This window comes from Vombatus ursinus, unplaced genomic scaffold, assembly GCF_900497805.2.
Source record: "Vombatus ursinus unplaced genomic scaffold, bare-nosed wombat genome assembly UNPS02014779.1, whole genome shotgun sequence".
Taxonomy (NCBI): Eukaryota; Metazoa; Chordata; class Mammalia; order Diprotodontia; family Vombatidae; genus Vombatus; species Vombatus ursinus.
The window spans coordinates 41,564,821-41,585,790 of NW_020954557.1; the positions used below are offsets into that span (position 1 = coordinate 41,564,821).

Below are 20,970 nucleotides of genomic sequence, written 5' to 3' on the forward strand. Positions count from 1 at the left end.
GATAAATAGAAAATAATTAAAAGAGGCAAAGCACTGGAATTAAGAGAAGTTAGGGAAGGCTTCCTGTAAAAGGAGGATTTTGATTGAGACTTAAAAGATGGATACTACAGAGTTTATGTGCTAAAGTTTATACTTACAATTTACCTATAGAGTAGTCCCAAAGGCCCTCACTTAGAACCTGTTTACTCATGTTTTACCTAGTTCTAAGGACCCGTGGATACCAATCCACAGCATATTAGAAACAGTAAATTAGAAGAAGATAATGAAGGGGCAGTTGGTTGGTACAATGGATAGAGCATTGGCCCTGGATTCAGGAAGAACTGAGTTCAAATCTGGCCTCAGACACTTGACCCTTACTAACTATGTGACCCTGGGCAAGTCACTTTACCCCATTGCCTTGCAGAAAAAAAAATGATGAGGTGATAATGGGCCTCTGGACATAGGCAAGGTGATAGAAGTAAGATGTTACCACCGAGAACCTGTAAGGAAACAAAACTTTTTTTAAAAGTAGACAAAAGAACTCAAAACTCAAATAAAATGTGTCAGAGTGCTTCATGAATTATAAAACTATATACAAATGTAAGTATATGTAAATATGCAGCAGTGTATGGTCAGAAAAACCCACCAAAAAACCCAGTTGCCTCTAACGGTGTCCCCATATCACAGCACAGCACAATACCTGAAGTCATCAAGAAAGCTGGGTTATCGGGGCAGCTAGGTAGCGTAGTGAATAGAGCACCAACCCTAGAGTCAGGAGGACCTGAGTTCAAATCCAGACTCAGACACATAATACTTATTAACTGTGTGACTCCGGGCAAGTCACTTAACCCCATTGCCTAGCCAAAAAAAAGAGAGAGAGCTGGGTTATAAATGAAAGTATAAATTATATTCAGTTGACTGTTTATGTTCAGTTGACTGTTTAATAAAGCAGGAAAATGCTGAAAACTTAGAAGGAAGCACAGAAAAGCAAAGTGGCTTTGAAAATGATGGCTCGTATTTGTTACATAGTTTTTCAAAAGAAGGAAACAGTGTGAAATGGAAAATCACGGTTTTATATAGAATCCTCTTTTTATGTTGTGCTGTGTACCTGGAAATGTTCTTTTTTTTAACCTTTTTGTATTTAAGTTGAAAATGGCTAAATACAAATTTTTTTAAAAAACAGAGTGAAAATAAACTCATTATTCAAAAAAAAAAAAGAAAATGTGGAAGAATGTTTTAGAAATACTTCCATTCAAAATATTGAGAATAGAATACAAAGGGTGAAGTTCCATTTTCAGGGATTGGCTCATTCTCCAATGGTATCAGATAAATAGAGGTCACTGAATCATGCTTATAAGACTGTTTAAACATACAGATGATTTTTTTAAATGACAGCATAGGTTGTTCTAAGTAAAGGAAAAAGGCTTGTTTGTTGACAGGCCTAAGGCCCTGATGAGCTCAGGGCTTGTTTCAAATGGCTGACTGTCTTGTCCTTCCACTATTCCATTACAGTGTTGTGAATACCAGTGAAATCTTGTTTTTAACAATAGACCTTTTTTTTGAGATGGGCAATTAGAACATACAAAATAGGATATTGTAGTCAATAGCAGTGTTAAATCAACATGAAACTGTTTGCAGGTGCTAGCTTCCTGCCCTAAGGGTCTAGGATGTTTCCAGTCTGCAAAATGAAGCAATACAATCAGTATTATTCTGAGCTGGGGAATTGTTGTTGTTATTTTCTGAACTTGTATAACTAATTCAACGAGTTTCTTTCTTTTTTCATTTCTAAAATGAAAATTGTGTAGTGTAAACGGCGCTAATGACATAAAACAGCATGTATGAGACATTTGAAGATAGTCCTGGGATGCAGACTGGTGGAAAATGGAATTAAGATAACCAGTGCAGGTCAACACCTCTTTAATTTATAGTCTTAGAGAGTTGCCCAAGGCAACTGAGAGGTTAAAAGTGAGTTTCAGAGGTAGCTAGGGGGCTCCATTAATAGAGCACCAGACCTGGGGTCAGGAGGACCTGAGTTCAAATGTAACCAGAGACAAATCGTTTAACCCTGATTGGAAAGGAAGAAAGAGAGACAGAAGGAAAGACAGAAAGAAAGACAGAAAGAAAGAGGAGAGTTGTGCAGTATGTGTAAGAGGCAGTACTTGAACCTATGTCTTTCTGGTTCCAAGTATTCTATACTGCATCTCATAGCATTATCTCTCCAAATATTTTAAATGAAAAAGAAATAATTTCTAGGTCTTGGTGAACACTTGTTGTTTTATGTGTGTGCCACTTTGTCCTTTAATGGGCTTAGTTTTTTTTTTCATCTCCAATTTTAAAAAGAAAAGAGACTTCCTAATTTGGAGCCAGTGTTCAGGTGTTTGAATTAGTTCTCATTTAAGAAAAACATCGAGCCCAAAGAGATTGCAATCATTGGCATTTGCAAATACTGGTAAATCAGTGTCACAATGCCATTGGGAAGGACACGGATCCCCATTTGAAATCTACAACGAGCTTACAAAAAAAAATCAGAATGTCATTTTCTCCTTCGTTGATTTAGAGAGTAACAATATATTCATCAATTTTAAAATGTATAATTAGTTACGAAAAGTACAAAAAAACAAGCCAGTATGGTTACGTTCCTTTAGTACAGGGGTTCTTAACATTTTCTGTGCTGTGAACCCCTGTGACAGTCTGGTGAATCCTATGGACCTCTCCTCAGAATAATGTTTCCAAATGCATAAAATAAAGTACAAAAGATTACAAAGGAATCATACTAAAAAGTTATCAAAATATTTTAATAACAAGTCCATAGACCTCAGATTAAGAACCCCTGCTTAAAGAAGTAGGATCACGGCATAGCTTTAGAGCTGGGAATGAATGGATACTCCATTTAGTTTAATTTCCTTTAAACTATTAAACCCCTCTGTGCAAGGGTCCTAAAGAAACAGGGGTCACAATGCAGAGAAAATAACCTATTAAGAATACAAAAAAGAAGCAAGTAATATGTTCCTTAAATAAACTATCTGTAGGCTTCTAGTACTAGATAACATATTTCTAGAACAGTTTCCTGGGGAGTTAAGTTACATAATCTAAAAGACAGGGCAAAATTTTTATCACCACCGAAATGTCTCTGTTTGCTTTTATAAAAAACGTAGCCACAGCTCAAATTTTTAAAATATAATTCCCCAAAGATTGATTCCACAGATTAGTATCATGTAATCTTAAAATCAGAGAAAGTAGGTTCTCCTCTCAGCATTGAGAAGATTAAAAAAAAAACTGTCACAGGATTTCAAAGATACCATATTCTTTACTATTGTGAAGAATAAAGTTAGAAAACTTCCTGTAATAATTACTGTGGCATCTCACTACTTAACAGATGTTTGACCTTGAGAAAGTCATTGAATATCCCTGACCTCAGGTTCCTCATTTGCAAAATAAGGCTAATTAATACCTGTAGTATTTACCACATGCAGTTGTGAGGTTCAAATAGGAGAATGGTTATAAAGTACTTATAAATCAGCCTTAAAGCAATGTCTGACTTTCAACTGTTACTCTTCTCTGGCAAATGGTTCTTTAAGCCAATAGTCCTATAACAATATTAATCATGAAATTCTGCAAAAAAACAAAACAAAACAGACATTAAACCCCAGTGTGAATTTATGACATCCACATACATGCAGAAGCCTCATTGAGACTCTTTGATCATATTTATTGATCTTACCAGAGAATTTTTAATTTCTTTTTCTGTTTTGAGAGAGAGAAGGAAGCACAACTTGAGTCAAGAAGCATTTATTAAGTGTTTATGATGTGCTGGGCACTGTGTTAAGTGCTAGGAATACAAATACAAGCCGAAAAAAACAAACAGTTCCTGCCATCGAGGAGCTTATATTTGAATGGGGAAGATAACACATAAAAGAAAGTTGAAAAGCAGAGGTTGGGGTGAAAAAAGATGAAGTAATCCCCACCCCACCCCCAATCCCAGATAGAGAAAATCCAAAAGAGTGAGAAGTGCCTCCCGCAGAGGAATGAAGCTGTGGATGGCCTAGGGGTCCCCCCTTAAAATGGAGGTTTCAGGAGGAACCAGACAACAGAGGGAACAGCCACAGGGGAGGGGAGGGTGTTTCCAAAGTAAGAAATCCAGGGGTAAAATTAATTTTAGGGGTGAAGAGACTTCTGTAGCATGGTAGAAAAAGTCCAGAGAGTCAAGAATGCAACCTGGAAAGGAATAAAGGTAAGATGGCTAAATATATTGGAGGTATCTGAATAAGGCTGCTAGACATTGTTATTCTGTACCAGAAATGATCAAAGCCAGACATAGATGATGACAAAAGAAGGTGAGTGAATCATGTAACAAGAGTAAGTGTAAATGGATAGACAGGCTGAGTTCTACACTGGTATCCCTACGATATTAGAACAATATGAAGGCACCCAACCCATTAGTTAGATCCTCTGTAACAAGGGTTCTTAACCTGGGACCCATGAACTTTTTTTAATATTGTGGTAACTATATTTCAATGTGATTGGTTTCTTTTATAATGCTATGTATCTTATTGTAAACATATAAGAACATTATTCTGAGAAGGGGTCCATAGGCTTCATCAGACTGGGCTCTGGAAACTATGATTCAGGCCAAAGAGGTCTATTATGCAAAAAAAGATTAAGAACCTCTGGTCTATAAGGATTTCAGGGAGCATGGGGAGGAAATTTGAATAAGAGTCACAAGGGCTTCCTTCTGATTCAATGCAGGAAATACCCACAGTAATAAAATCATAGACCCACCAGACTGGTTTTATCCATTTCTGAGCTGAGATGGCTTCTGAGAAAGTTTGCTATCCAGGGACTTCCCTAAAATCCTAAAGCTAAACCATGATGCTGTGGCAGGTCATATCTGCACTGATAGCATCCTATCCATCCCATTCCCATCAGAGAGAGGTAACTGCAGAGTAAAGATACTTGCATGCCCTTTATTTTGTGGAGGAATTCTCAAGACGTCCAACAGTGCTTCCTGTATTCCATCCAACCCTTTTATAAACCCCCAGGATAGAAACACCCTTAATCATTCCAGAAGCTTCTGTGTTTTCTCAGGACCATGTCCTTAAATCTCATCTGCAAGAAAACATAAAAGGAATTATGGACCACATGGCAGTTCAAAGTCTCTGCAGCATTATGGAACTGATAACAAATCTGTCAAATGATGCCCCGAGGCATGCGCCCAATGACGGCCACAAAAAGGATTGTAGGTCAGGCATTGATCTTTAGGCCACCCACAGTATACACAATATAATGCTGTCAATATCAATACCATCAGATGCTGACATATGTATCTTAAAAATCCATTGGTTGACTCTTTATGGGACCTACTCAGAAAATGCAGTCTTGACTATAAATTTCATTATTTTTCACTAGGATATTTAGGTAAATATTCTTGTTGGGGGAAATGTCCATACTTTTAAACTAAGTATAATTTTCACATTTTGGTGTTATTATTTTCTACTCCAGAAAATAGTTATAGAATTATCACAAGCAAACTTGATATAAGAAAAATAACTAACTTCTTTAAAATGTGCCTTTTCCTTTTTCTTTCTTATTCATGTAACTTTCTAGCCAACTTTGTTTGTTCTAGCCTTGCTTGTAAAGCTTAAATTGCTATTAATCATTTTAAGGAATTAGTGATTTCTTTTTTCCTTTTAAAAGTCCCTTTGCTGGGATAAGCAGAAGAATAAATGTCCTCACTTTTTATCCTTCACTTCTCTGTCACACCAGCATTTTTTCCTTTTCTTATAAAAATTATTTTGTGCTTAGAAAGAGTTCTTCAGATTTATACTTCTTTTTTTCCATACGTATAGATGTCTGATGGGATTTTTGGCATTTAGCTCTCCACCCTCCCTCAGAGTTCATTTCCTTTCCAGGCATAAGGATAAATAAATACAGTAAAACCTTCATTAACTCAAATACTTAGTGAACAAATATTCTGGTTAATCATGTTCTCTGGTCAACTGAATATTAACCTGAAACTCCATGAAAAACCACCACCACCACCACCACCACCACCTATGGTGTTAAAAATCTTTCTAGAACATAAGAGCTCTCTTTCCTGTTTAGTATGGTCAACACAGTTGACCCTTTGATGATTTAAGATCTTATCGTGCCTTGAGATCAGTCAACAAATATTTACTATCATGCTAAGCATCAGTGTTCATTAACAGCACTGTGGCTTGAGGAAATAATAGAAGGGAATGAGTCTTTTCTGAGCCCCAGATATTGACTGAAGAGAAAAGAAGTTTTTCAGAAAATGGCTTTTCTGAGCAAATCCTTGGCCTTGAGTTATTTTGTCCCAGTTAATTAAGGTTTTACTGTATGCAACCATTTCTCTCAACTTTCACATGGCCTTCGTGGCTCATTTATGAACATAACTGTTTTGCCTGTGAAACAACCTCCTCATCTGTGTGTGTTTCCCTTCCCTTCCCCCCCTCCTCTACTCTCTTTCAGGTCCATACGTTCAGAGGTCCACACTGGTGTGAATACTGTGCCAACTTTATGTGGGGTCTCATTGCTCAGGGAGTGAAATGTGCAGGTACCACCTCTTCACTCTTCTCTTCATCGAATAACCCTAATGTTCATTGATAAGCATGTATGGTGGGCCGAACACTCAGGCTTCCACACTGGGAAGGGATGGGCCCTGTATTTTGTTCCCACTTCCTCAAGGGAAAGCGTCCTTCCTTTTCACACATCGTAGGGTTAGATAACAGGGCTCAGGCATGAAGGTGGTGCTCTGACTTCCAGAGGCTGAAAATTCTAGTCCTAGCTCAGAAACTGACCTACTGTGGTATATGATTTCAGTTATTATCTTTTCTTTGACTCTGTCTCCTCATATATAAAGTGGGGTGGTAGTACTGACCTACTGCTTTCTTTATAGAGTTATGGCCTTAACAAAAAAAAATCATCAACCACTTTTCTGACCTCAAGTATTATATGTGTTTGTGGCTAATAATGAGTGTCAGTATATTCTAGCATTCAGATACTGGGTTATTAAATGGAAGGATAATCAACTTGTTTAGAAAACGATATGAAACTAGTTGAAAACAAAGTGGCTATATTTAATATGTGCTTTTGATGTTCAAGTAACTAAATTTATAAAAATGATGTCAAAAAAGGCAATGTACAGAGAGCTATGTTTGTTGCCTTGGCAACTGAATTTTAAAGGTAACTTGTTAAGCTGATTTTTTTTCTCCACTAAGGCATTGTGAAATCAGATTGAAACCTTCTTTTACAAAAAAAAAATCCAGTGAATTTGTCTAAGATGATTATTTGATTTATCAAAAAAAAACTCACAAAAAACCTTTGAATGAAAACACTGAAAAAGCATTCAATCCTTGATATTTTCTGTGTAACATTTTTAACTCTTATATACACAAGAATACTGTTTGTGAATTATAGCACTGCTATAATTTTAAGATTCACACACTAAAGAAATGGCTCATTTAGGGAGTGCTTGAAATACTTTTGTGACATGAGATAAAGTCGTTATTCAAATCACACGAAATTCATCTCTATAGAACTACTGTACTCTGAACTGGGCCTTTATTGAAACCAATCTGAATTCTGTCACAGACTTTTTTTCTTTTTCTAAAAAATGATCATTTCATTTTTATTTATAATATTTAGTTATAGAGATTTCTTTATGTTACTTGAAAATATAAAAATGAAAAATTGCTTCCTATATATCCTATAAAGTATGTTTATTTATTCTAAAGCAGCCCAAGATGACAAAAAGCAAAGAAAAATTGACAAATTTTAACCTAGACCACTCTGAAAAGTTTATCATTCTGAATATCCCTCTTTCTTTTGTGACATGACTTTGAAATCCCAAACATAAATAGAACTTTCTGGATGGTATCATTGCCAAAAATGCCCAGTAAGTTCTGGGACCTAACTTTTCTTTTTTATAAATCATATTTTATTTTACCAGTAAGTTAAGCTATATATTTTTAAAGTCTTAGTTCACTTCAGTGAATGCTAAAAGTCACAATTCTCTGCAGTTATCCCTTGAATCTTTCAGCAATATGTGACTAGGAGTTAGGAGATGTTGGGTTCACTACCTCTACCAGGGTCCACTTGCGTAATATTGGCAAGTCATTTAACAGAGCTCTCTGGGTCTCAATTTAGAAGTCTATGAGAAGACAAGGTTGCAGTAAATGTTCTCCAAGGTCCCTTCCAGCTCTAATATACTGTAAAGTAAACTTCCTCCATAAACTACTCAAGGACCATGCTAAAGCAAGGCCAATAGAGAGAAATTTACAGATGTTGACCACTGACTATAAGAAGGTTTTTGTCAAAGAAGGCTGAAAATTGGATTTCTGTCTATCCTTTTTCTCTCTAAAAAAGATACCAAGAGCACTATATGAGTCAGTTTATTCAGAGTAAAGAAAAAAAAAGAATCATCTTAACCCTTTGAATTGGGATTCCTCCTATGGAGAAAGTCTGTTCTTAACCTCCAAAGTTGTCATCGGACTGCAATAATGCCTTTAAAATGAACAGGGACAAATGGTGGATAGGGCTCTCACAGACTGTCTAAATTGTTATTTCAAAATGGCATAAAGGTGCAGAGTGAAAGGAATGAATGCACTGGAAGGTGAAGTCTCATAAAAATGTTCACCTGCATTATAACATGTCCTTGAAGCATTATTCTCTGGTATTGTTGATACGATCCGAACCTCATTAACTTGAAGATTAAGAGCAAATCAACCTTTAAAAAAGAAGAATCTGACTCAGAATCAGTTCACAGTTTTCCATGACAACTGACTACATTTCCATAACAATTGTTTCTCATGTCCAGGCAAAGCCCTGCCTCCTCACTCTGAATCTTTAAGGTACTCTATGAGACACTGCTGCACATGATCCGGCTACCTTTCTAACACACAGAATTCAGAGGGGAAGAGGGGAGCCAAGCATTATGGGAAATAACTCCAGAGAAAAATAATAGGTCACTGCCCATCGGAAGGTAGAGGCATTTATGAAATCCAGATCCTTTCAGCTAGTTCCTTTTATCAAGGGGCCATCAAGCCAGAACGAAGTTCAGAAGGATCGGGAAAGCCCTATTCTGCCACAGGAATCAATTTTGCCTTCATTTTTTGAACAGTGCCATCAGGCTAGCAAAGTTATTGTAAACAATCAGAGTGCACAGCTAATGGTTGTTTGCTCTTGCCTCAGCAGGCATGCTGTCCACTTCAAGACTGAGGGACAATAGTGGACTTGGGGCTGAGCATCCAGCTGCTGACACGAGCATTTGACAAGGCAGCATGGCCGATGGTGCCAGTGTGAATCACTAAATAGCCTTTATAGAATCTGGAATTGAAAAAAATCAGTATCCTAATCTCTCCATTCCAGAATTCTCCTTCCTTCTAGCTTTCTTTAAAGCTACTAAAATGATATTGCTATGGATTATATAATTATGGCTTAGCCCTGATGTTGATGCTGCTACTGCTACTGAAATATTTATCACAGTAAAGCATATTGACCTTTGAAAATAAAGTTTGAAACCTATTTCATTGGTCAGAGAGCATAAATAATTTCCTCAAATAGATATGCACTTTTTATGTAGGACTTGTGAAATGCAAGTTTATGGGTTAAAGAAATTCACATCTGTGTCAGTCAATCAGCAAGCATTTATTAAGCACCTACTGTGTGACAGGGACTGTGCTAAGTGCTGGGAACACAAAGAAAGACAAAAGAGCCCTTGCTCTCAAGGAGCTCACAGTTTAATGGGGCGGGGGGAGAAAACAAGCAAACAACTCATAAAAAATCTCATGTCCTTGGAGATTTTAAGGGGTTCTTTTTCCTCTTCTGAAAAGCACACTTATCTGCCAGAACCTAGACTGAGTTTCTCTTCTGCCATTATTCTTTGACAGAAAAAAATCAAAGGAATTAAGGAGCATGGTCATTTTTTTAATGAGACCCCAAATTAGCAACTGTGCACTGTCATGTGCATGCCTTTTTCCTAAGCATCCTAATAACAAGGGCATTTTAGCATTTACTTCTAACTTCACACACACACACACACACACATTCAATTGATATTCATCCCACTGCCTTTATTATTTTAGTCTACCTTTTTCCAGGCTCTTCCTTGAAGGAAATGGTTTTAGGTTTTTCTAATGATAAAATTCAAACATAATGCACCAGATATACTAGCAATTTAATGTTGAAGTTTTTAAAATGGAATCAATGCCTTTTATGTAAAATATATTGATTCACTGTACCTAATAAGAGTTAGTCAATATAACCTAATAGATAGTTGCTTAAAACTGCATAAAATTACCCATGTTGTGAAAGATAAATTTTCTATCAATAGGCAAAATAGGACAAGAAAATAGTTTTCCTCCATGTTAAATATGCTGATTCCAATATATGCAAATATGTACTCAGCTGCTACTTTTTGTATAAAGCAAGTCATTAATTGACAAGAATTTATTGAGTTCCTGTTATGTGCCAGGCTCTGTGCTCAGCTCTGGAGACACTAAGACAAAAATGAAATAGTTTCTCCCCTCAAGAAGCTGGCATTCTATTGGAGGGGCAACCAAAAGAGTTTGAAAACAAAACTTTTATTCCCAATTATTTTTAATTTGTGGGCACAGGGCAGGATTAATATCAATTTCTTAGTTCTGCAACATGGGAGCTGAGTTATGTTACCACTTCATTCCACTGATAGGACAAAGTCAACATGAACGATTTTTCTTCAAAAGTTTTCTCAGTTTCTTAGATTTGAAACATAATTTCTATCTGAGAATTCAAGGCTTGGAGCATGTAAGAAGGTGGCCTGAGTTGAGTGTTCCAAATAAGATATTTTTACCCTTCCCAATATTTTATCTTCAAAGAATAAAGTATTATTTAAATTGTGCTTTTTAGTATCTATTTTAATATACTTTTTTTTCAATTGGAGAAGAAAAGATGTGGTTTAATATCAATCCTGACAGTGAAGAGAAATTACTTTTATGATCTTTTTCCCTCTTCTGCTCTTACCACCTACTGATTATAGTGTAGCACTTCCTTGGGGGGGAAATAGAATCTTATAGAAGTTATATGACTTTATAAATAAGTATGAAAAACCAAATAAAGTCTTATTGGCCACCTGAAGTATTGATATCCTGCCAGTCTCTGAAACAGCAGTTTTCTGAGAGAGCTCAGAACTGCTGTATTGCTCAGTGAACTTAAAGAAATAAAAGGATGCTTTATTATAGTGACTCTGCCAATATTTTGAGATTCTGAGGGACTTCATGCTACACCTGACAAAAATCAGGTCTTTAAAGTGACTGCAACATTCAGATGTGTTCATTTTCCCAATAATTTTATTTTCTTTAATGGAATACAGAATAGCCATTTAGATAAGACTTTTCCCTCTTTTCCTTATATATCCAAATATGATTGTTGTGACTTCCTTTCTTTTTCACTGAGTCACAAATGAGCTTAGGAATGGCAGAAGTTTAAAATAAGAGGCAATTAAGACTCTACCTATAAAGAATCCAGATGAAAACTGGAAAATTTGTATTTTTGCCATATACCAGATATTTAGTGCCATAGGGACAAAATATCTGGATATTTGACTGACTACATTTTTATCCAGATGTTGTGGTATAATGATGAACAGCCAGACTAAATGCCATCATTCTGCCTTCTAATGAATTTCCGTTTAGAGGTTCCACACAAGGAAGGGACTCTGTAATGAAATATAACAGTATGGTAAGTTTCATCATGTGCTATTTTTTTTACGGCTTAATAGACCAATTATTTGTAAGCAGCTTTTAGAATTATAATTTCAAAATTTTCTTAGGACTATAAATGAGATACTCAGACAAAATGTCATAGCACATCCTTTGTTACTAAGTACCAAAGTAATAAATATGGGTCTAATATCTATTACTGGGTTAGAAGATGTTCATGAATCACTTCAAAGGCACCTGTCCCTGGAAAAACAGCTCAGACACAAACAACCCTCTTCATATGTGGAAGACAACATTGTTGTTATTATTTTAATAAAATTATATAAATATACCACATTATAAACTGTTGTTACAAATACTCTAGAATTTTATATAAATTATTTCTCTCATGCAAAGTAACCATCCTGTAAAATATTGCAAGCAGTGTTTTCACTCAGAACTCAAATTGAATTCAAATCAAACAATATCTAGGAATAGATCTTGAAAATTAGAGAGCACTTCACTTATGGAAAATGGTTTTACTCTCTGATGTGGTTGATTGTAAAATTCTAGCTAATATGTCATGGATTACAAACCTCTACCAACACAGGATGTCCCAAAAATCTTAGTGTAGTTCTAAGTTATTAAAGCTTAAAACTTAGTTTATTTTTTTACTCAAAATGTTGATCACTTTGTATGATACCCAGAGACTCCAAAATCACATTAAGTGAGAAAAATTACTGAAAATAAAAAAAATTTTTCAGGGAAAGCAACAACAGCTTGATTAGACATTTTGCCATTAACCTGTAGGAAAGCCTTGGGGAAGACCACTTAGGTTTTATTTTTATTAGGTTGGGTTGGGTTTTCTTCTGTGGAAAAATGGGGAAACATTTGTCTTCTCAAGTAAAGACCTTACAAATATCTTTGGCTGGTGAGTTCTTGGGGCATTTCTTTGATCAAATCAATAATTTATACAAAGAAGGTTCAGATTGGGCTACAATATCGTAGAGAGATTCAGGTAAACCACAGCTAGTGTGTTTCCATGCTGGGAATTTTGTGGAATCTTTGACACTAAGTCTATTGCTCATTCATTTACAAACAAGTGGGCTAAGAGAGACAGATCCTTTGCTTTCCCCTGCATATGACATAGCGATAGATAGATAGATAGATAGATAGATAGATAGATAGATAGATAGATAGATAGATAGATAGATAGATAGATAGACAGATAGATAGATAGATAGAGACAGAGATATATACACACAGAGAGAAATGCTCCATAAATATTTGTTGAATCCAGTTTAACAAATATTTATTAGGCAACCACTGTGAGTCTCTGTGATAGGTGCCAGGGACACAGAGGTTAAAAAAAAAAAAAAACAGCACAGTCCCTTCTCTCAAGGAGTTTATAGCCTAAGGGGGTGGTGGGATGTGATATATACAGCTAGGTATGATATGAGACAGAATGTGATAAGTACAAAGGAGAGATCAGAAAAAAAGTCTATAAGAAATTTAAGGAAAGAGATCACTTTCAGCTGGTGGTATTGAAGAAGGCTACATGGAGGAGGTAGAGCTGAACCTTAGAGGAGGAGTAGAAGGAGTTCATCAGGTAGTGATATGGGGCAATCTCTTTTAGGTATCAGGGATAGGACTGCATGGAGGAAGAAGAAGGCAGGTTGAGATTTTTTTTTTAAATAGTGAAAAGTCCAGATTTGCCGAAATGTAGAATCCACAAAAGAGGCACAAGAGATTAAGTCTGGGAAAGTAGGTTGAAGGCAACTTGCGGAGAACCTCAAATGCCAGGGTAAGGAAGTGCTGTTTGCCCAGAATCTTAGTATTTGAAGAGATCTCAGAAGTCCTTTAGTCCAGCCCAACCTGAACCCTTTACATCAACCCCAATAAGTAGTTGGAGGTCTCCAGTGATGGGGAACCTACTACCCCCAAAAGCAGTACATTTTGGTTTTGGTTAGCTGTAATTTTTGGAAAGTACCCCTCTCCCAAACTCTGCTCCTTTCTCATCAAACTGCAATCTGCCACAATAGCTTCAACCCATTGCTTCTATTCTGGATCCAAAAATAAGTTTAAGCCCTCTATACTATAGGCAATGGAGAGCTACTTTTGAGCCTTTATCATTTTTACTTAACTTGGCATATGCCTACATACTTAGCTGTGTAATTTTCAAATATAATTTATCATCTAATTTATTATTTCTAAACCCAGAAATGTGGTACATCCACATAGAGTGTTCAATTTTGGGTCTTGCTTAGTTGACTACCAAGAAAAAATTAATCAAGTCAACCAAAAGTTATGCTCAATAGTACTCTATGATGTTTTTGCTCCATAGTACATTGGTTCACTTCCAGCTGGGTTCACAAAAGGCCAACTCTTAGATTTTCACTTAGTTAACAATATTAATAGATTTGCATGCAAAGACTTAAAGAAGGTAATTTTGTTGTTGTTGTCATTGGATTTCTTCCAGTTGAGACTTTATTGTTCTTAACATACTTTGGCTAATGTTATGAAAGTTGATCTTTTTTATTCTTGTTAAGCCCTCTAGGGGGAAAAAAAAGCCCTAAAATTTCATTATACTTTCCCTGAAATAGAGAAGCAAAAGTATCTCAGAAGTTTTTTTTTGTGTTTTTCCATTTGTATTGTATCTAGAAAATATTTGGATCCTGTGAACTGAAGAGTTAGGAATACATTTAAGTCACATTCTTAATTCATAGAGGTGAAACTATCAAATGACTACAGTAATCCTGACAATTGATAATGATTGTCTACAGGTTAAAAAAAGGTAACAAAGAAAAACCAAATCACTTGTATTCACTTAAAACTTTAGATAAATATAGCATATAAGTATAATCAAGATTTTCAGTGACTTAGAGAACATGAGTATAAATTGGGAAAAATGTTGTTCTCCCTGGTCTGGTGAAATGAGACTAGTTACTTTGCTAAAAATGAATACAAGAGACATAGTTGCCTTTAGCTAATTTGCTTAGAATACTCTGGAAGCAATCAGGTCATAAATATTCACACAGGAATGAGTTCTTTCCATCTTTTTTTTTTCTTTTCTAGATTGTGGTTTAAATGTTCATAAGCAGTGTTCCAAGATGGTCCCTAATGACTGTAAACCAGACCTGAAGCACGTCAAAAAAGTGTATAGCTGTGACCTTACAACACTAGTAAAAGCACATATCACTAAAAGGCCAATGGTGGTTGACATGTGCATTCGAGAAATTGAATCTAGAGGTAAGATGTTCTTTGTTCATGGTTTGCTTTCTTCCTGATCTGTTTAGATTGATCTAGGTTACCAGGGATTTGCCTGAATTTGAGTCCCAATAGCTTTATGGACACCCTCTTGTTTTTCAAATCTACTTCTCCTGATTTTCATCTTTTCTTGAGGAGTGGGGAAAAGAGTGGGGAATAAAGAGAGTTATCCTATAATCTACACAGCAGATGATTCATAAGCCTGAAATTAACTACCATGACCATTACTTTAGAAGGCGCACTTCAAGGTATAGTTGACTAGCTATGAGATTTACTTTGAAAATAGATTTAAATATCCTGTTTCCAATCTGCAAAAATATCCTATTCCCAGTCTCCAAATTTAAATTCACTTCCACAAGCATTTAATTGTTTGCTTATAATGAAGGCACTTGCTACATGATGGACTTGTAAATATCTGTCCATTTTTCTAAGGTCATAGATCTCTTAGGCCTGAAGAGGATAAAGAAATATGCTTAATCAACATAATATTAGCCAAGAATTGGATCTGCACCCTAATTCTATCCCTCCAGGGACTACACCAGACTATAAATGCCATGGTGCTCTGAATGTGGCTAATCTCAACGTTCTTTTTAGTTTTTTAAAGTTATTTTATAATTGGTCTGTTACTGTTATTTCCCTTAAGGCTTACCATATTTGATTTAATTTTACAAAGTAATTGTGAACTAAATATGAGTACTCAGTTGACAGTAGGTCAGGGTTAAAGGATGAGATAAAGTGGTTTTACTCTAGAATTAAAAATATGACTAAGTTTTTAATGCTTACCTCTCTGAGCAAATCTTTTTGGCATTTTACTTATCCCTCACTGAAGTAAGAAAGGAAATTAGAATTCAGAGGAAGAGCACGTAATTCTAAACTATTTCATTTGGCTCACATGTTCTTCATTTACAGGTCTTAACTCTGAAGGACTCTACAGAGTCTCAGGATTTAGTGACCTTATCGAAGATGTAAAAATGGCATTTGACAGAGGTATGTTCTCCAACCTGCTTATTAACAACAAGATTCTTTTTTAAATCCAAAGTTTTATTGTTGCCTTTTGTTTTTATACCAGTTTTTTCCCCAAACTCCACTCCTGTTTATGACCCCATCCTTCCATATAAGAAAAACATTTACATAAAATCAACCAATACAATGACTACATGTCTGAGAGTATGACAGCATTCCACATCTATGATCCACCACCTCTTTACTGAAAAAAGGGAATTATTTTTAATGGTATCATTCACGGTTTTGTAGTCATTATGTATTTGTTTCCTTGGTTCTTCATGTATCACTGCATTGCAGGTCTTCCTACATTTCTCTGAATTCCTCATTTTCATCATTTCTTGTAGAGCAATAAACATTCTATTATATTCACATGCCAGAGTTTCTTCAGCCATTCCCCAGTCATTGAGCACCCAGTTTTGTTTCCAGCTTTTTTTTGCTTTTGTTGTTGTTGTCTTTGTTATCACCAAGAGTAACAGCAAGATTCTTGATGTATTACCAAAGCAATATTATGGCTTTCTATATTATTTATATTATTACAACCAATGTATCTTATGTAACTGACTTATTTTTGTACAAGTGACTTTCTAAACCATTGGTGCTTCAAATGAACAACCCTAATGATTGCTACTTATTTCTTGAGTGGCTCAACATGGAAACTGCCAGCTCTAAGAGTGGGTCAGGGGGTTATAAAATTCACCAGAGCTGCCCCTACCGGAGTTGAATAGGCAAAACCAAATGCCATTTCTTCCGAAATAGACCCAAAGCAATGACTGCTCAAAACAAAACAAAACAAAAAAAAAGGATAATCTCAGATTTCCTTGGTGTGAATCTGCTAGCCCATTTCTGCTTGTATTATCTGAGCTTCTCTTGCACCAGGGTCAGCATCTCACTGAATTCCAATTAAAAGCAAGAGACAGAAGCCTTTGGGTCACACATGCTGTACTGGGGAACTGTGGAGAGTGTGAGGGAGAGGAGGAGGGAGCTGTGTGAATTTAGGGCAGGCTCTCCAGCTATAAGAGTGTGCAAACAAAGGGGAGGCTCAATGAGATTTATTTTTGCAAAAATGTAAATTAAGATATCTCCATGGTTTTTCAGTATGACATTTGCCTTAAATACTGCAATAGAGTGGTGCTGGGGAGGAAAAGCAGCCTTGAAGGTACCAAAAGTTAGAACTTTAGAGTGAAGGGACAAAAAGAGGGATCTTTTTCAAGAGCCTATTTTGTCGTTCTGTTTCTCATTTTCTCTGCATGCTCTTTTCCACCTTTCTTTTAGGAGAAACCTTTATCCATCCACCCCCAATTCCCAGGAAATAGATAAATTCATTGGCAATTGTTCAGTCATGTCTGACTCTCTGTGATCCCATTTGGGGTTTTCTGGGCAAAGGTACTGGAGTATCTTTATCCAGCTCATTTTACAGATGAGAAACTAAGGCAAACAGGATTAAATGACTTGGCCAGGGTCACAAAGCTAGTAAGTGTCTGAAGCTGGATTTAAACTCAGGAAGATGAGTCTTCTTGGTTCTTAGTACAATGCTCTATCCACTGTGGTATATAGGAAAAGGTTTTTTTTTCCCCCAAAGAGCAATGAAATATGATAAAATCATGTGATAAAAAAGGGTAAGGAAAATGGGGAAAATCCCAGGCTTTTACTTCCCTAAGTGATAAAATCAGATCACATTCCAGATATGCACTAGAAGTGGCTGTTCTGAATTCATGCAAAATCAGCTTTATGGAAACATTTTTCTTTCATTCCCTCTCTCTCTCTGAGTACCGTTTGACTAAATTCCTACCTAAATTCCTATACTGACCACAGTCTCTGGAGGCAATCCAGCATTGATAGAGGAATAGCATGTTTTCCATGACCCCCAGAAACAGATGATTGACACCTCATTTACTTGGTCTAGTTATGACATAGAAATTCAGTTCCCAGGGGACTGCAGTAGACAGCTCTAAAAATTCACAGTTGGGGTAAAAAGCTCAGCCCCACAGAGATACTTTCTAAGGGGGTATTTCTGAATACCCAGGAATCTAGGACACCAATAGGGCTGATTCAAAAGATCTGAACTGCCCTAGGGCAGTTCCCAAAGAGAGAAAGAAAAGGGTGAAATGAATCAGAAATGTCTAAAGGAGAGCACAATTTGGGAATATCATTTTAACCTCAAATGAGATAAAAGCCACAAAAATGAAGGTAAGAACCACAGATGGCCAAAATGAACAGTAGTTCATTGTCATTTACCTTTAATGGATAAAATAATAAAATGAAATCCGGGAGTCTTTTTTTTATTATTTTTTTAGATATGCTCACTCAATGTAGTTAAAAACAGTCAACTCTGGGTTTTGCTGTCCTACCCAGAAATAAAGTTCAGTATCTGCATATTTAATGCCTACTAAATGCTCAATACTGTGATATGGCCTTTGGGAGATACAAAAGAAATAAAAATGTGACCTCCATATCTGATGAGCTTTTAGCATAGTTGGGGAAACAAGATATGTAGAGCAATCAGCCAGAGACTAGAGATCATGAGTTAGGTAATATAATAGTGCCATTTATAGCTAGCCCTGTTTAAAACATAAAATTGTATGTGAAATTTTAGGGTATGTTTAACATTCGTGTCCATAGTGAATCAATGTATCCCTTATACCTCCTTGTATGGCGTATTGCACGTAGTAGGCACTCTTTATTTGTTGAGTGAGTGACTCAATACATGTTGCAACCCCATATGGGGCTTAACAAGTTTAAAAAGCACTGAATATGACCTCAAGCAAATCAGCTAATCTCTTCAAACACCTGTTACATAAGGAATACTAGCTCAAGACTGAGGTATCCAAAAGAGGTATGAGATTTTGTCCTTGCCCTCAATGGACTTACCAGTTGATAAAGTATATAGAGCCAAATTAAAGGTATAGTAGTTTATGCTGTGATAAGCCAGAGGAGGAAGAGATTGTAGAGTCCTGGGAGATTAATAAAAATATCAATCTTGAGAAGAATCTTAGAGGTAATATAGGACTTAGGTGAATGGAAAGGATGAAGGAAAGTATCCCAAGCAATGAGGAAAACCATGAGTGAAGGTGCATTGGTGAGAGTTCCCATGGTGTATTTGAGGAAACACTGAAAAAGTCACTTCCACTGATCAGAAGTATAATGTTTGGGAGAAATGCAAGATAAGGGTACCATGATGAGCAAAGACCAAATTGTGAAGGGCCTTGAATGCCAGACTTAGAAGTTTGGCCTTTCTTCAATAGACAGAGGGGAACTAGTAAAGGTTTTGGACCAAAGTTCAGAGTATCATAGAGTTAAGAATTAAAAGAGATCTTAAAAATAACCAGGTACAACCCCCTTATTTTTAAATGAGGAAATTGAGGTCCAAAGAGATTAGATAATTTGCTTGAAGTCATATTCAGTGCTTCTTAAACTTCTTAAACCCCAAATGGGGTTGCAACCCACAGTTTAAGAAGCCCTGAATAGGTCATGAGTAACAGTGTCAGAATTTGAACCCAGTTCTTCTGACTCCACATCTCATGCATACTCTTCCTACCATTATATGAGGTGTGAGCTATGCAGAGCAATGTTTTTGAAAATTGAGCGTCTCGCTTTCATCATTCTATAACATATTTCTAATCATTTCGATTTTCCTCTGCACAACCTTAAGCAATTATATGCTTCCATGCACACAGCTGTGACCATTTCCACTCAAGAAGAAGGTAAAGAAGGCAGTGGAGAGGAACAGGAATATTTTGGATGATTAAATCTTAAATGCCCTGTAAGGCAAAACTGAACTAAACTTATAAATTTTTAACTAAGAGAAGGGGATAACATGTTCAATTAATACAGGTTTTGAAGAACTGGTCTTATAACAAAATATATTACAATTTTTCCAAACTTCCTATGTGTTTCTAAAAGAAACAAACCTGCAATTTTCCATTAGCAATATTTAGATTGCTGAGAAACCAGGACAGCCTTACCCATCCTTAAACAAGGGTAAATAAGCAACCTTGGTGTGAACATCCTGAAAGAATGGATTTTGCTTTTCACTGCAAGAAATCCCAGATTTAGAATTGTGATGGAAATTCTGATTGAACAATGGCAGATCTTTACAAATGGTATCCACCCCCCACCCCCAAGTTTGTCATTTTTTTATTGAACAGTAATATGAGTAATTATTTATTTTAAATTTTAACTCCCTTAAAAGATGGTGAAAAGGCGGACATTTCTGTGAACATGTATGAAGATATCAATATCATCACTGGCGCACTTAAACTGTACTTCAGGGATTTGCCAATTCCACTCATCACATATGATGCCTACCCTAAATTTATAGATTCTGCAAGTAAGTATGAGTATCTATATTCAGAATAATTGCATATACTTGCTTTTGAGTTTTCCTCTTCCCTGTAATTCTCTACATTTAAATTTACCTCACAGAACTTATGAGTGAGAAGTAGCTTGCTACCTTCTGTGACTCTTCAAGATTGGTACATTAACTCAGATTTTTCAGATTCTGTTTCCTACTAGTGATTATTCATTACTTCAGACATAGTAATATTCTTTTTAATATGCTAGGAATTTTTTTCAAAGAAGGTTTAGATCACAGAGAAGCTCTTTCTCAGAGGCGTGTGTCAGCTACAAACTCAAGGTTCATTTGCCAAACTTTATTTATGCTGTAGAAATCATACTTGTAATTCAGACCTCTTTTAAAAAAAAATTTTACACAACCCTATGTTGTTCTTCTTAAATATTGCCATCACTATTACTCAGAAAAGACAGGTTATTTCTGCTAGTTTTTTTTTCTTAGCCCCAAACCAAATGTTGCCTTGATCCTTAAATAATAACATCATTTCCTTAGCAACACTGATTTGCTTTCTGACTTGGGAACCAGAGAACAAACTTTCTTTGTTTGAGTCTGTAGTTTCCCATATGTAGCTTTTGTTGAGGATTTTTGTGGTTTGGTCCCATGTAGGGCTAAATTCTTGCCATTGAACTAGCATTTCTTTGTAGAGAAGAGAAATTCGAAGTTGGAGGCTTT

The 20,970-nt window shown here is 36.0% G+C and overlaps 1 protein-coding gene across 1 annotated transcript in view; it reads left to right on the plus strand.

The window, feature by feature from the left end:
* Positions 1 to 20,970, plus strand: part of CHN1 (chimerin 1) — a 273,107-nt gene that overhangs the window by 239,988 nt on the left and 12,149 nt on the right. Inside the window, exons 8-11 of the mRNA XM_027865946.1 lie at positions 6,469 to 6,553; positions 14,751 to 14,924; positions 15,852 to 15,929; positions 20,137 to 20,274. Of these exons, the coding sequence (XP_027721747.1) occupies positions 6,469 to 6,553; positions 14,751 to 14,924; positions 15,852 to 15,929; positions 20,137 to 20,274 (475 nt within the window). The remainder of the gene's footprint in view (positions 1 to 6,468; positions 6,554 to 14,750; positions 14,925 to 15,851; positions 15,930 to 20,136; positions 20,275 to 20,970) is intronic.